The 16,078-nt window shown below is 36.1% G+C and overlaps 1 protein-coding gene across 2 annotated transcripts in view; it reads right to left on the bottom strand.

Moving 5' to 3' along the window:
* The window catches only part of PPP4R3A (protein phosphatase 4 regulatory subunit 3A), a 41,768-nt gene that overhangs the window by 15,765 nt on the left and 9,925 nt on the right, over positions 1-16,078 (bottom strand). The window contains exons 2-4 of one of the 2 annotated variants that reach the window (XM_032111667.1): positions 9,497-9,561; positions 8,045-8,143; positions 5,031-5,648 (exon numbers count right to left, since the gene is read on the bottom strand). In XM_032111667.1, the coding sequence (XP_031967558.1) occupies positions 5,031-5,573 (543 nt within the window). In that variant the 5' untranslated portion in view covers positions 5,574-5,648; positions 8,045-8,143; positions 9,497-9,561. The remainder of the gene's footprint in view (positions 1-5,030; positions 5,649-8,044; positions 8,144-9,496; positions 9,562-16,078) is intronic. The other variant, XM_032111666.1, reaches the window with a different exon arrangement.

Genomic DNA, 16,078 nt, shown 5'->3' with positions numbered 1-16,078 from the left:
CAAAAAACAAACATCCAAGAAACTCAACACCACCTAAACTGGAAAGAGAGCACACATTCCGTCCTAAATTCCACCTTCATATTCATTTTGGGCAGAAACAGTATTTTAGCCCGTAAAGTGAAATTTTCATGAAATGTTACTAGCAAACAGATAAATACCACTTCAAACACACATTCCCTCCTGCTACCACACAGAAGATTTCTTAGTTTAAAATCTCCTTCATATCGGACTGCCTTTCCACACATGCCTTCATCATGCATTACTTCCACGTGAATCGACATGCTGGAAGAGTAGTGAGGATCCACCAAATCACTTCTGTAGTTTCTGTACACGTGGAAAATAATTTTCTACAATGAAGAAGTTAATCCCAAAAATCATGAGCATGCACCACTCACAAATGTCTTTCACCAAGTCATTTATTTCCCCCAGAAAGCAGTATCCATTTACACTTCACTGCAAGGTGAATTTTGCTGGAAGTAAATCCCCAGTTATTCCTGAGCCAACTACTATGAGAAAGAAGACTGGATTTGGGCAAAACTACCAACATGCACTAACACAATTCTTCCTCTAAAACAACTACAGATAATTATGTTTGCATCCACAGGACTCTGTTTAGAATAAGCAACTACCTGTAAAACCACTTTCAAAAATTAAAATCTGCCTATTGTTACACATAAATACAGTAAAATATACAGATGTACCTAAATGCCTGCAATTTTTTAGCTCTTGGAAAGAGATATAGGGACTACCAGTAATATGATTTTTGTATTTAAAAATTCTGATTTACCAGTGCAATAATACATCCGATCACTGCTCTACCAGGCACAAAAATTATTTTAACTTATGTCCACTTTTCTCCTCCTCTGAAAACTAAAGACCCTGAAGTCTACATGCACATACCCAAAAGTAATCCTAACAATATTCTTTATTCTGGAAGATAAAAACATCACATCATCTTGCTGGCAAAAAGAGCACACCAATGAGAAAAGGGGGAGAGAACAGAAGGAAATAGTGTTTGCTCACTCTATGGCGCAGTTTTGCAAGTTTTTTTTTTATGAACTAGTTAGTAATACGAAGGGAAAGAACTGGTGGCCTCCAGTGTGAACATTAGTATGTATTTTTTTAAATTGCAAAAGAGCGTCATATAAAGCAAGAAACACCACTTACCTGTCCCACCCCCACTCTCAAAACTTGGCGAACTCCATGTTTCAGCAAGGATTCTTGGTGGCTATGACATCTCAAGACTAGAACAGGTTGGACCCCAAGCAGTAAGAGCATATTAGGAGGGGCTGAAATTGCAAAAAAATGTTATAAACACCTCTCTCATATCTTACACACTGTGAATGAAAAAACCTGTAATTGAGTAGATTTTCACAGCAGTTAATTCCGCAGGCTGGAAATACTGCTTTCATGGCTTTACTATGCATCATGCAACAACAGTATCCAGTTTAGTGGGATGGTGACATGCTCACTTAAATTGACCAATCTTATAAAATCAAATCACAAACTAACCTCCAGTTCTCAGAAAAGCCTCTCAATGTAAGCACATTTTTATAAAGCTTATGGGAAAGCTAACCTTCATGAAGAAGGAGGGAAGAATATGATTCATAACCCTAATGCCAAAGGTTACCTATTTTCTGTTTTTGGTTTTAGCACAAAAGGGCAACAATTATTTGCCTACCAAAGAAAGCAAAATCATGGAAGCAAATATCTTCTGTGACTACAGAATTTATTTTTTTTAAACACATACAAAATCTCTCTAATAAAGCCAGACCTCTGAAGAATCAGCATATTCTCATTTACAATATTCATTAATTATAACTAAAAACTGACTTTAAATGTCAGTGACCTTTAATGACTGTAAATGGCCTATCTTGACCATAAATGCCTTAAATAAAACACAGTGGTAGTTTTTAGTAAAGTCACTCAGCCTGTCAAAAAGCCTAAGACACAATCTGTACAGTCTTGTACAAACTTCTAGTCACTTCTCTGAAACTGAAGTCTGGCTGAGTTAATTGAGATGAGACTACTGTAAGGTGCCACGTTGGTTAATACACAGCCTGACACGGAAAGGCCTTGTTACAGCTCACTGTTTTTCCATGATGGAGGTAACAGTTTTTCTTTTCCTTTCCTTTACAGCCAGAGAGAGAGAGAAAAGAACAGAATACCCAACAACTCAGTTGTATACATAAGAGTTGCAGTATGTCATGGGATATCAGCTACTCAGGGAGTCTACTTTTATTCTGCCAAGTGAAACTTTCCAAGAAGAGATCTCTTTTTTCACATCCTCAATGGTCCAAGAGAGACAACCTAAAGTCAACAGCAAAGGCATTAACAACCTTTATCATGCATCAGCTAAGAACCTGAGATCTCATCCATGGCTTCCAATAAACTACCACGAAGCATCCCAGAGTCTTTTCAATTAATAATGACTTCTAAAAGAAACCACTTCTTAAGTAAACATGTAAGGTTAGTGAGTACCAAGATCTCAGAAGATCTAAAATAATGAATGGCAGGAACTACAGAGAACTATACATTCTTCATGAAGTAACACCCCCTCCACACACCCAAAGTATTGTGATACCAGCTACAGGAATGCATGTTAAACCACACACAAATGGAAGAAAGCCCTTAGGAATTAGTTATAGAAGTGAAAACAACAAAAGAAGTATTTTAGGTCAGTTCTCAGAGCATTATTTATTCTGCTTAAAGAAATGGGAAGCAATAGCATCATACATTTTATACACAGACTATAGGAATGGGGGGCTGAAATGAAACTAGAGTGCAGAGATTTTCAAAAAGTGCAACCTGACCTATTGCTCTATGAATCAATGAATAAATAAATACCAGGTAAGTAGGCTGAAACCTTGGGTTAGAGCTACACTGCAAGAACTTGAAAAATCAATCAGTCAATCAAACCTTTTAAACTCTTAGAAATGCAACGGACACATAATTTGTGAGTATTTTTTAATTCCCTCAAAACCAAAAATTGATCAACAACGTCAAATGAATTCCAACAGATTTTTACTTATAAATTCAGGGAGCTCTCCGTCCTTGCTAGAGAGCTGTACTGTGAAACTACTAGGAAATGCAATATAGCACAGGATGTATTATCTTTCTTGTGTGCTATCATTCTGGGCTCCTCAAAGCTGTGGAAAGCACTTCAACAATTCGAAATGTTTATCTAACTTTGAAATGCAATGTTAATTCTTCTGGCTCCAACATACATGAAGTATACTTTATTCCCAACCATAGAGAACAGCAACAGAAGTGAAGGTAAGGTTAAAAAATCTGCTGTCACACAACAAATCAAAATCAGATCTGAGCCTTTATTTCAACTGTAAACTGCAACTAACAAGTCTGGCAACCATACTAAACCTTGGTATACTAACCTAAACCTGCTCTACATCCATTAACCTAACACAAGTTGTAAGAGACAAAAAAAGGAAACTCATCAGTCACTAGTCCTCAACAAAATTATCTTGGGATGTCTGGCAAACACACCCTTAATTATTTTGCAGGATCAGGCCCTTTTTTTCTCGCCCAGTTTCTCAAGACCCCTCTCAGAATCAGCCACTGTAACCAAGACTCCTGAATAATTCTTCCCCTCCTACTCCTCAAGTCAAAATGTATCATCTTCAGAAATTTGCTTTTAGCAACTGTTGCAAAGAGGGCAAGACATTTTTGAGACAACAGTCATACTGAATGCTCCCGTTGAGATCCCTTAACTTGATCCTCACCAACATTCTCTCAAAGTCAGACTTGTAAACTTCTTCAAATTGGCAACTCCAAAATGATTAAGGCCTTCTAACTGTTTCAGATAAGCAACTGTGACTTTGTTTATCAGTGACACACATACAGACATGAACAGCTGGGTTCACCTGGGCACAAGCTGGGGCCTAGTACTACTGAAGATGGCCCAGGTGTTTCACCTGACAGATTAAAGCTCCGATAGAGTGGATTAAGTAATACCAGTATTCTGATAACTGAGTGCAATGGATGAAAAGTTGTGAGGCCTAGTTTTGACAATTATTTGCTCTATGAGTTTGCAAAAGGAATTTTCACTCTCTTTTGCTATGTTTTCCATGAAATTATACAGGGTACATCCTGGGAGTCAAACTGAAGATAAATAAGGTTAAACCAATCAGTAACATCTAACACTTGGTCCATTTCTCCAGATCAGACAGCCCCTACAAACACACTGACTATTCATTTTTTAAACTCTGGGAGAAATAAGATAACGATAATTAACTTCTACAAACCAAAATACATGTGCTGTAACACCCTGCTGAGTTAGCGGAAAGCTTTAGAAAGCTCCCCTTACTGAGATGTGCCACCCACTTCTAATACTGTTCAGGAAGTTCATGGGTTGGTGCAGAACATCTAAGACATTGGTAAGCTATGTAAAGTATCAAATAATCTCTTTACATTTGCAGTAAGACATACTTAATGAAAAACTGGTAATTCCAAGAAGCATTATTTAGGGACTTATTAAGACAAACTAAGAAAACATTCAAGCACCTAAAGCAGTCTTATGTTCTTAATCTGTACTTTCCAAACAGCTAATTTAATTTACTTCGAAATTAGCAACAGCTACATCGTGGTAGGAGATTATATTGTGAAATTTAGGCAAAGTAATCTTTTTCATAGTAATGTGACAAAAGATACCCTACGTCTAGTGACTAAAGAGTCCCAAAATAAAAAAGAAAAACTAACCCTCGAAACTTCCATTAAAATCAAAGATTCCAAGTGAAAACAGTACTATTCATTCCAAAGAACCTTATTCAATATTCCACATATGTTTGCTCAATTTAAATCGGTTACAGAGAATCTAGTCCAAACCCAGAAATTAAAAAACCTGTATTTGACAACTCAGTACTCAAATCCATGCCTTTTCTGTCACACTCCACAATCACTTACAGAATCACAGAAGTGAAGGTTCCACCGTAGCACCTCAATCTTTCCAGGAGTATTTACCCAACTTTCTTTGCCCAAGCGCAAGTAAGAGACTATGAATTTTTGAAACTTACCTGTAACATGCCAACTATTTCCACTTTATTAAAAAAGATGAAAGAATGAAGTGTTGATAGCATATTTTCCTCAAAAACTGAGGGAGTGGGTAGGACCATATCTTGAATATACTGTACTCTGTATGTCTGATGTATTTTTTGTTTCAGCTCTGGATCAGATATAGGTATCACCTCTTTAAATTTTGCTGTCTTAGTCAGAAATTCCCTGTGTTTCCGTGACTGTGATAAAGACGGATCATATTCTAGGCATCCAATTACGTCCATGATACATTCCTCGGAAAACATGACTTCAAAAAGTGCAGTTCTGTTCAAAAGGAAAATTCCTTTAATAATTTCGTATAAGTGGTGTAGTCCTTCAATGTTCTCCAAGTCTTCGCACACATGAAAAATTTCTAAGAGCTTCTTAATATAACCCTCATTTTCCAGTGCTAGTGCGAGTTTTTCACGACGTAACGGTGAAGGCAGTGAAGATGCCACAAGTTCTGCGATTTCTTCTAGTCGGCTGAGTTCACAGGATGGCAATTCTAGACCTGGTGATGACATATCATCAAAGCGTTCCTCCTCAGATTCATCAACAAGATCCTGAGTAATATCGACAGAAGGGTCTTTGCCTTGAACCTGCAAAATAAGATGTGTCAAAAAGTGGAGTTTAATTTTACTGCTACTTGAATGCTTTTTAAAAAATACCATTTAAGTATCACACTTTTTGTTTGTATGGGCAAAATAGAAATGCTAATCGAGTCTGACACTGAGCACAGCTGGTTTGGAAAATAACAGAGATAATGAGAAGACTTCTTCAAATAGAAAGCTTTAAAGAACTGTTTCTACATTAGACATTTAACTTTATTTATTTTCTAAAAACAGGAGGAAGAATAAGGAAAAACCTACATTTCCTGAGTACTTCAAATAAAACCAGGAAGTTGCAATTATTAATATGGACAGCAACTTCTTAATAGACTACTGAACTAAGCTGTTTGTTTCCAGTCTTTATTCTCTGCAGACAGATTTTCAAATGCAAATCAGTACTATTCTAGTGGTAGTTTAAACATTTATCTATAGGCTATTAACTGCTCTTGATGCTTTTCAAAGCTTCCACTACCTCAAACAGAGGAGAGAGGCCAGTCTTGCTAATTTATCTGTTGTTTTCAGTCCTGGAGAGCTGCAAGTCAAAATCCATTACTGTGCACTTCCTAAATACTCAACAGAGATGGAGAATCTCCTCTTAAGAACAAAAAAGCTCAAACCAACACTGACAAAAGAATAGTGGAAAACTGACCATCAGAAAAATAATGCACAGGACTTGCAAAGATCTCTCCAGAGATATGAGGAAACTGTGGAAAATATGAATTAGTAAAAAAACACACAGATGCTTGGGTACCAGAGTGTATCAGCTTTAATGACATCTTAATTTTAGCATCTGCCTGGAGTCTGATGTGTCAAATTCAGAGAGGCACTGCTGTGCAGAACAGTAGAAGGTGCTGTTCTTTTTAATCTTGAATATCAGCAAAAAACACCTGGGAGAAACAATGCTTCATTTCTAACAGCAAGCCTATACTTCGAATGCTGCTAAACCCCACGTATTGTTCTGCTTATACAGCAGCAACCACTTTCTCTATAAAGGATATCAAAGCTTTCCTTTTAGAAGAAGTTTTAATGACTGAGGAAGCTTAAGATCTATAAAGTAAACTAGACACAAATACAACAGCACAGCCTCAAAACAGGATGTAAAGACACTGGTTTCCTACAAAAATATTAGATCTTTACATGAGGGTGAGGAAGCTGGGCTTCCTCTCTGGGTGTTTCCTAAGAACAAAACTTCCCCTCTTCTCCACTTTGTTTCTGTCCCCAGCTTTTGGGCCATCGACTGCTAAGGTTCTTGGAAATATTTCTGTACTTAATTTACATAAGTGGTAAAGTGCTGAAAAGAATCATTCTTAAAAAAAGGAGTAATCTATATGCATGTAATTGTGAAACCAGGTTTCTTTTGCTTTATTTCTGAAATCACTAAGAACAAACTTCAAAACACAGAGTGGGGAGAGCTAAATGCTTGTTAAGAACAGAAAGAGAGTGCAGAGAGAGATTTAGGATAATTTAGAGAAATCCCACACAATGTAGCACAGAATTAAGAGAAGTTGTAATGCTTTGAAGGGAATAAAAAAACCAAACAAGAACTGGTAAAGTGGACTAACATCAGTGAATACATTGATTAAACTCTTTTGGGTCAATAGTTAATACGCCAACAAATATTATCCACAAACAGCACTGATTCAGTGACTATACAATCATCTGGTTGTAGTGGTAAAACATATGTTAAAATATATACATGCTACATATAAATTGTTTGATTTCTTAAAACATTATCTTTAAGGTGATAATACAGGGAAAGAGCGATCTCCTGCTATCAGATCGATCTTTCATAGCCTGGAAACATTTACATGGAAAGAAGTTCTGAGAGAAACTCAACATTCCCCTCACCTGAAACAGAAGAATGAGAAATGTAGAAAGAGAAATGTAAATAAAATACGGTTTTATTACATATACCATATATAAAGTTACATTTTACGGTATATACTATAAGAAATACATTTTAAAACTCACTAAGAACTCACATACATTCTTCTCTCTACAATAAAACTTAGATAGGTAATCTTTTCCCTTATGGCCAACTAGAAAAAAGTTAATTATGACATCAATTGTTATGCTACTTTTTAAGCACTCATTTTGAGTAACACTTCCTTGGGCAAAAATAGTGCTAAAAAGTTATGTTAAGCAGAAAGACCTGAAAATGCTCCAAAAAAGTACCCAAAACATAGATTAGGTTTGTATTAAATTTCTGGAGGAATGAGAAAGTTTCCAAATTTTAAAAATGCAAAATTTGGGAGAGCTGGCTAAAATGGCAGTTTTTACTTTCTATCTACTGTTGCTCAAATTCACCTCTCAGAACAGCCTAAAACTTTTGAACACAAACATTAAGATAAATTAGGTTGTCTCCATCTTACATTTATCAAACTTACCTGACAAATTTTTTCCCATATTTCATCACATCCTGCTTTTTCTTGAAAGCTAAGTGCCAAATCATAATTTTCAGCTTCAGACCACACAATCAAGGTATCCTTTAAAGAGAGGGAGAGTATTTTCAGGCAATATATTTCAGATCTTACAAACCTCAATAGTATTTAAAGAGTAAAATTTTAAAATAAGAACACCCTGACACCTAATTATGACAGGATAGTATTACAATACAAATGCAACCATCACACTCCATAAAATTTTTGTATGTTCCGAGATTCTTAGGATTAAAAACATTTCTGCATAAATCAGAAAAAGGAAGTTCCAGAAACATATGTTCTTACTTTATGTGACCATAATATTGTAAATCTCAAAAAGGTTGATCTAGAAAAAAATGCACTTGCACCTCAACATATTCTTTAATAAAATACTGTAACAAAAGCAACAGGTTTTGTGGGGGTTTATGTTAGGAGTTTTTTTTAACGTTTCCACCGGACCACAAAAAACTGCACTTTTTCTGTAGGATCAAAGTTACAATACATTTTTTCATTTTTGTAGGCCCCAGAAGACACTCTGCTAATGCACAGAACAGCTGTTTAAACGGTAGCCCCAAGATGGCTACAAACTCTGAAGAAGAGAAACAGCACAATTGACTGCCTGGGACTACACCTACCCGCTACACTGAATCACACATGAGTTTTATTTATTCCAAACTACAACTCTGGAAGGAAGTTTTGCCCTAGATTTCTAGAAATTATTTGAAACCATGCTTAGCTATGTTGGCTACCCAGACACTGAAGCTCTCATCTGCTTACTAGAATACTTCATAAGTTTATCAGAGCCCTCAAACTGCATGCAAAACCAATACATGAAAGTGGAAGCTGATGCTGCTAACAGCAATTTCACACACTGATAAGGTATTTGATCAAGTAGTTGACAGAGAGTCTGCTAAGTAACTCTTAGAATAACTACATAAAAAACTAAATTAGTAAAAGAAGAAAATAAAATCAGCATTGTTTATATGTATTGAATCAAGTTTTATCATTAGTCTTTTGTCTTCCTGTAACAGCTGAAATATAGCCACAGTAAATACATATAGCTCCATGAAACCACATTATTTCAGCCAAGTGCTAAACCATGCATTTACTCACTAGGACAAGAGACATGAGAATTTTTCTACTCATACATAACATACAGAATTCTTACTTCATTAAGTACAGATTTTGCTTATAGCAATACTGTAATGAACACTGACAATAAAGAGAAACCTTACATTTAGATTTTGATATGCACTTACTAGAAAACACCTTAAACTAAACTATAATCTAAACAGCACAAATCAGCCAGCTCCAACAGGATTGTTAAGGAATACAATATAATCAATTTGCCATTACCAGAGCAGCTATACTGCTTCAGAGGCACTAACGGCTTTACCTTGTAAATGGCAAATAGTTTACCTTTTCCTTTTCCAAAGGGTTGAGGAAGAGGTGGTACACAGAAGAAAGGGATTTAGGAAGACCACCTCCAAAATACAAAAGGAAGAAAAAAATCATAATTAATAGTTTATTCTCTAAAAGACAGGTCATGGAGCAAATACTCTGGTAATAACAGATTGACAGCACCTGGTACTGCTGACTCCAATAGAGCAAGAAAAATCAGTTTACAAAAATCTGAAAAGTGAAGGTCCCCCAAAAAATTTTTTTTTGTTTACCATCTTTTAAAAATAGTATGTACCTTACTGCAGTATTAAATGTAAGTATCAGGTTCAAATTCTAATACATTTATCTCTGCAACTGTATTTCTACTGCAGTAATTTTCAAGGCCTTTCTATCCTTAGGTTCATGCTGAGTAGTGCTTCTTTAATTTAAAAACCCCAAACAACCCTAACACCACATTTTAAGTAGACCCTAGCAGAACTTGCAACATTCCCATCTAATTACATTTCCATTCAGGTAAAAGTAGTTAGATTTCTAAACGAGTCATTTCCAGAAGACCAAAATGTATTTTCTTCTTGATAAACAACATAACTAACAAATGGGGAAATGACTAGAAGAACACAAGCAAGGACAGTGTTATTTACATTAACTGTTTAATAAACAAAAGCTCTAAGTCTCTGAATAACATCCAGCAATGGATCAAGACAGAGGAAGGAAGGCAGGCAGAGAAAAATGAAAGAGAAGACAGAAAGTTAAACCTGCTTTTGAAAACTACAGTCACAGATGTAGAGAAGTGTATTCGGCCATAGCATAGCAATTTTTCCCTTTAACAAGATCATCTACAGAAGTTCACACCTCTGTGCATTCTGGGTTTTAGTTATTTCTTCTTTGGAAAACAAAACAAAAAATTGATAAAAGAAATGTGAACAGCAGAACAATAATCTTCCAGTTTGTTTTATCAATATTAGAAAAGTGTTTGCCAATGGCCAGCATTAAAATTTAAAATTATTAGTATCTGTTGTCTTATCACAGAAGGGTTTTGTATTATGGTTCCTCAACAGAAATCTATCAATTGCTACTCTCTGGATCTTTAGTAAACTGTACTTGTTTGTACAACTTTTCCTGCATCAAAGGGCTTTTAAAAAGAGAACATGAAACAAAAAGCACTTCACCCTGTTGCATAATATACAGTTTTGTCTAAGTTGAAATTCACTGTTAAATGCAGGCACTTGTGACTATAATTTCATTTTGTTAATCCCACAAAGCTTATAATCATCAAAAATAACAGTACAAGACTTATACATGTATGAAGAAACGACTGAAGGAAATTCTAGATGGAATTAAAGATAGAAGAACACATCAATAACACTCTACTTTCTACTTTCTGTTTATTTTATTGAAAGAAACCTTTCTATATGCTTGATCTAACATTTCCTCAGTGTAAGCTGAGTCCAGTAACTACTCTGGATCTCTCAACTATGGAATAGGAGTATCTGTTGCTTCCAAATGTCAAACACTACTTCTTGAAACTCCAGAAAGCAACTGAAATTTCTTAAGAATGCCTCCTCCAAAGAGAAAACAGGAGTAAGGGTAAATATGCTTAGTAATAGTGGCTATTGGGTAGAGAGGTAGGGAGATAAGTCTTGCACGTTACACCTTGATGAGGATTAAATCTTCAATTTTATTTGATTCATAATAGCAGTTCTGGTTCAGCTGGATCAAAGGCATGTGCTTTGTTGTTGCATTTCATACAAAATATCAGCATCTACACAAGGAACTGGATGGGATAATTAGAACATCTAAAATTTGTTCTTATCTAGCTCATTGTTAAACAATTAAAATGTAAAACAGCAGTATTAAATCACAGCTACAGTGTGTGAACTGTCACAAACCTGGGCAATGGTTTTATCATTGAAGGATCTTATACTGAGTTCTCTGCAAGAATCTCAGCATTCTAGCTCCTCATATTTTTAAGATGCATCACAGTTCTTGACAAGATCTTTTTAAAACAGGATGATAATTAGGAGGTATTTACGTAGAGTTCATGATCTTATTCAAAGATTGAAAAATCATTTGCTGCTTTGCAAAAAAAATATTTTGACAGTAGTGCCAGTTGGATGTGTCATCACTATCTTAGCCCATACAAAATTTGCTGTCTCCTTAGGACCATTTACATGAATTTGTTTTGTGTTATAATAGTGCTCATTATGATTGTGCAGATAAAATGAGGAATTTTAAAATTTAATGAAAAGTTCTGAGTATGGCCTCATTTTAGGAGACCTAGGTACTTAACATTCCCATAAAGAGGTATCAATCATTTCCACAAGTGGAGGATAGCTTTGTACACTCTAGTCCTTATAAGGGCATAGTCTGAGGCAAAAATTTGTAATAGAATGGGGGATTCCTGTGCTGCTTCTCCCACTGCTGGCTGCATCAAGCCCTCATGAAGCAAGCTGTGGTTAGAGGTTCTCCAGAAGCACTACTGTGTACTACAGTTTTATTTGAGGCCTCATGTCTCAGCAGCTAACCTGCAATAATTTAACTCGGGAAACAGAAGCAACTGCACTTGAGAAGGACAGGGTTTAGTATCTACCCTACGACTGTTCATTTTTTGAAACTATTGCCAAAAGGTTTCTGACTTTCCTCAAGAGTAAAAAGTTTTTGATACATACTATCAGTCTAAAGTTCTCACCATAGCACTCACTAAAGATCAACTTTTATTAGACATTAAATCAGTTTTATTTAACTACTAGAAAGCTGATTAGCAAGTCAGCTTTCAGTGTTGTACAGCACTCACAATCTCCAAAGCAAGCTCTGGGATTTCATCATGAAGAATTTAATAGCAACTAATACTTTAGATTTGATTCTGCTACGATTTCCTTCCTAATGTGATTAAATTAACAAAACTGTTACATTACTGTTTGACAGTGGACTCTCACTACTGTTCATGCCCAGGGAGAACATGAGTCTTCTCTGTAGCTCCAAAACATTCTCTTAGCATCATCCCTATGAGATTTAGGCTATACTCAAGAAGTAGTGACCCCTTAAATTAGGTAAGTCTTTCATAAATTCTTGCTTTCAGCCTTAAAAAAGCAAATTAATCTCTTCCTATTGGCCCTCACATGGTTCAGGCCTATGACACTTTCCTGGCCCACACAAGGTTCAACATAGCCAGGCTGTTTCTTCCCCTCTTGGACTGCCTGATTGCTAGTTCCTTATCTAAGCCCTTATATTGTTTAGAGACACTTCCCTGGACATGCCAAGCCACCTTTCAGCACCTTGCTATCTAAATATTTACAATCAAAAATACAGCTTCATAATTTCAGGTTTCTCTTTATGAAATAAATTACTCGAACTACCCAGACTTCTTAAGTTAAATATACAGTATTGTGGTAGGTTGTGGCAGAATCTTCAAGCGAAAAAAACCCACCCAAGTAATGTGATATAAAGTTTCAATTCCGCATGTACTTTTCATGTACTTTTTCACCTAGAACCTGATTATGTGCTAACAATTTATTCAAAAAACTGATTAACATGCCAAAGGCATACTCAGATTGTGTTCTACTAGCTTCTACGAAAGCTCAAAAATCAAATACAGCTTTTTAGTTAGTGATTTCATAGCTGCATTCCCATGAATCCCATGGAATAAAATCAGTTTATTAGTTCTGCAGCAGAACCTTGACTCACGGGCCATACTCAGCAACAGCAGAAAAATCAGAATACACAGGAAGAGAGACATGAAGGAAAAAAAATGTATGTTAATTTAAAATAGATGAACCGGCCCACCCCAAACCCAAGAGCAGCTCACCCTTCCCCTTGTTTATTCCCTCACCCCACAAAGCCACACACTTTTCCTTACTATCTTTGCTACAATATGCAGAAATTTTATTGAAATAGTTTCACTGTTGACTTGCTTGTCATGACAGCAAGGGTATGAAGTTCATCTTCTCTGAGCATTCTGTCAGTGCCTTTTTGGATCTTTTCAAAACTTGGCTTTTTTATTAGTAAGTCTGCTCTCCATTATTCGAGGATGGCCACCTTCAAGTTACATAGCTAGTAGATAGTACTCTGGATGAATTTAAGTTTTTATTTTTCTGAGGAACTGAAAAAGAGACTGCAAAAGCAAAGGACACAAGACACCTCTAGTGCAGAAGCAAGACTGTAGGTGGAAGCTGTAAGCAACTCAAATCTTCCTTGTATCAGGCACAGAAAGGGATGCAATACATACTTCATCACTACTTCACAGGATACACATGGATGCATCTAAAAAAGCTGAGGATACAAGTCTTTACTGTTCTATTTTTAAAGCATTGCCAAAATACACTGAAAAGCTATATGCCAGTCCACACCTGTATCAGGTTTCTCCCTAGATAAATGCTATGTGTATAGAAGGTTTTTCTAATCCTTTAGGCTGCATAGGAAGACATGTGTTGTCCTAATATACTAGTGCAATTATCCCTTTTCTGAATAAGGATCACTTGTTTAAGGACAGCATCTTTGTCATTAACATTCTGAAGTTTTAATGCCTTAACCCCCTCCAACCCACAACTAAAATACCTTCTACCTTTACTAGAATATTAAGAAAACAACCAATACCAGAAGAGAAAAACTAAGTATTCCATGTGTGACCCAGCAATGCCTTGTGTAATCAAATTCCACCTACTAAACAAAATTTGCTTTTAAGGTGTATGCTACTTACCCAGTAACTAAATCCAGTATACTAACTCCATGGCAAAGTTATGGGACCATTATTGTAACATTTTAAAATAAAAACACCAACAAAACTTAACATAAAGCTGTAAACAAGAATACAAATCAGGTGCTCATGTGGCTGTACTGTGCACATTTTGCCTTTTCAGAAGAAGTTTCTGCCTACAAGTAGTACCTTAACATAAGAAATATTAAGTCCTTTTTTTGAGCCACAGGACATTAGTTTCTCAAGTTGTTTTCTTTCTAGCTGTTTTTCCTCATATGGCTTCCTTTCTTCTAGTTCTAGTATAAGTAGTGATGAGTTTGCCAGGAAGTACATGGTTCAGAGCATCAATACACTTCCACTGTAATTCTGTGTTGCAGAATCAGATACACAGACCTATCTCTCTTTTTAAACACAGCAGAAGACTACTCTTCATTGTGACAGACTAATTTATTTGACTACTGAAAAGGTAGTTAAGAGACTGTCTTATGAATTTCATGCCTTAATAAATTATTTCAAAGCTCCAGATGGCAGGTAAGTCTGGGAACTAGACTGTGCAAACTGAAGTATCTCAGGTTGATGTATGAACTGGGACAAAATCATACTACAAGCTCAGCTTCACAGGTATAGTTTTTGTTGGGGTTTTTTTGGTGGGTCAGTTGTTTTTGTTTGTTTTTAGCTTCCATGAATGTTTTACACACCAAGGCAAAAAAGGCAGCAAGGCAAATTTGTACTCAGGTCTTCATGCTAGTATTTTGATAAATAATTATCTAAACTATGCAGTTATTAAAATACACATATGTATACCATGAGATTGCATAATTTGTGGCATCCACAATTAACGAGACTATCTGTTTCACAATGGCAGTAATAGAGCAGCATAGGTAGAAGGTTTTTTCACCAGTGGAAAGACTTCACTGTTTATCACAAATGTATCTATAGGCTTCTTTTGTTGAAAGATCCAAAGCAACTGGCATAGCAAGTTTCCCCAAGAACTCAGTACACATTATTTCTCCTTGCTTCCAACCACAAATAGTTTCAGTTGGTCCAATAAAAAATTGTTTCTTCTTACAAGCCTCATGTCAGCCTAGATGAAGGCCAGAACTCATCTATTTATTCCATTAGATATTCAAAGTGCTCACAAGCTACATGCTGTGCCACAGCAGAAACAGATGTGCTGCTATGTACCCCTTAAAATAGCATGGAGGTTCACCCTCACAACAAAATTCTGAGATAAAAGCCCGGTAAGATCATAACATTACACAGCTACTTTGAAGTTTTAAGTCTTAGATTTCTGGGAGATTTTTCTTGAAATTTTTTAAGTGCAACTAACAACAGCAGGCAAGCTCAAAAGCAAGTCTTCTACCTTGGGCTGCCATTTCACTAGTAGTGAGGTGACCTAAGTGGCCTTCTGCAGTCAAAAAGAAAGATCTCACTCACTCTTCCATCTCAGTTCCACAAATGCATCTTGCATAAGGTGGCTTGAAATTTCTGCCAACATAAAGAGTTACCAGTTTTTGAAGAGGGATTTAAAGTACCAAGTTGATTTTCTTGTGGCTTAGTAAGTTTAAGCCGTTCAGAGTTCTAGGAGCAGAGCTGGAAAAAAAAACCTACTCTTTCTTTCAGCTGCTAAGCTCCAAGCTTAGCTCATATGGAATCAGGTTTAAACTCTGAACTTGCTGTTTACTAAGGCAAAGGATAAGTAGGCCTCACATGAAAGAAAACAGGCTACAAAGCAGATTTAATACACACACCAAGAAACATTTGGTATTTCTAAGGCTTGGAGTGGAGCCCCATATTCAACCTATATTAGAAACTGGTTTGCTTAAATAATATTAACAATCCACCTGCAAATAAAAATTTCTGTCTACACAGCATTTGAAAGCTTTAAAAACAGCACTTTTCCTTCT

This window comes from Corvus moneduloides, chromosome 6, assembly GCF_009650955.1.
Source record: "Corvus moneduloides isolate bCorMon1 chromosome 6, bCorMon1.pri, whole genome shotgun sequence".
Taxonomy (NCBI): Eukaryota; Metazoa; Chordata; class Aves; order Passeriformes; family Corvidae; genus Corvus; species Corvus moneduloides.
This window is presented reverse-complemented; position numbering and strand designations above follow the sequence as displayed.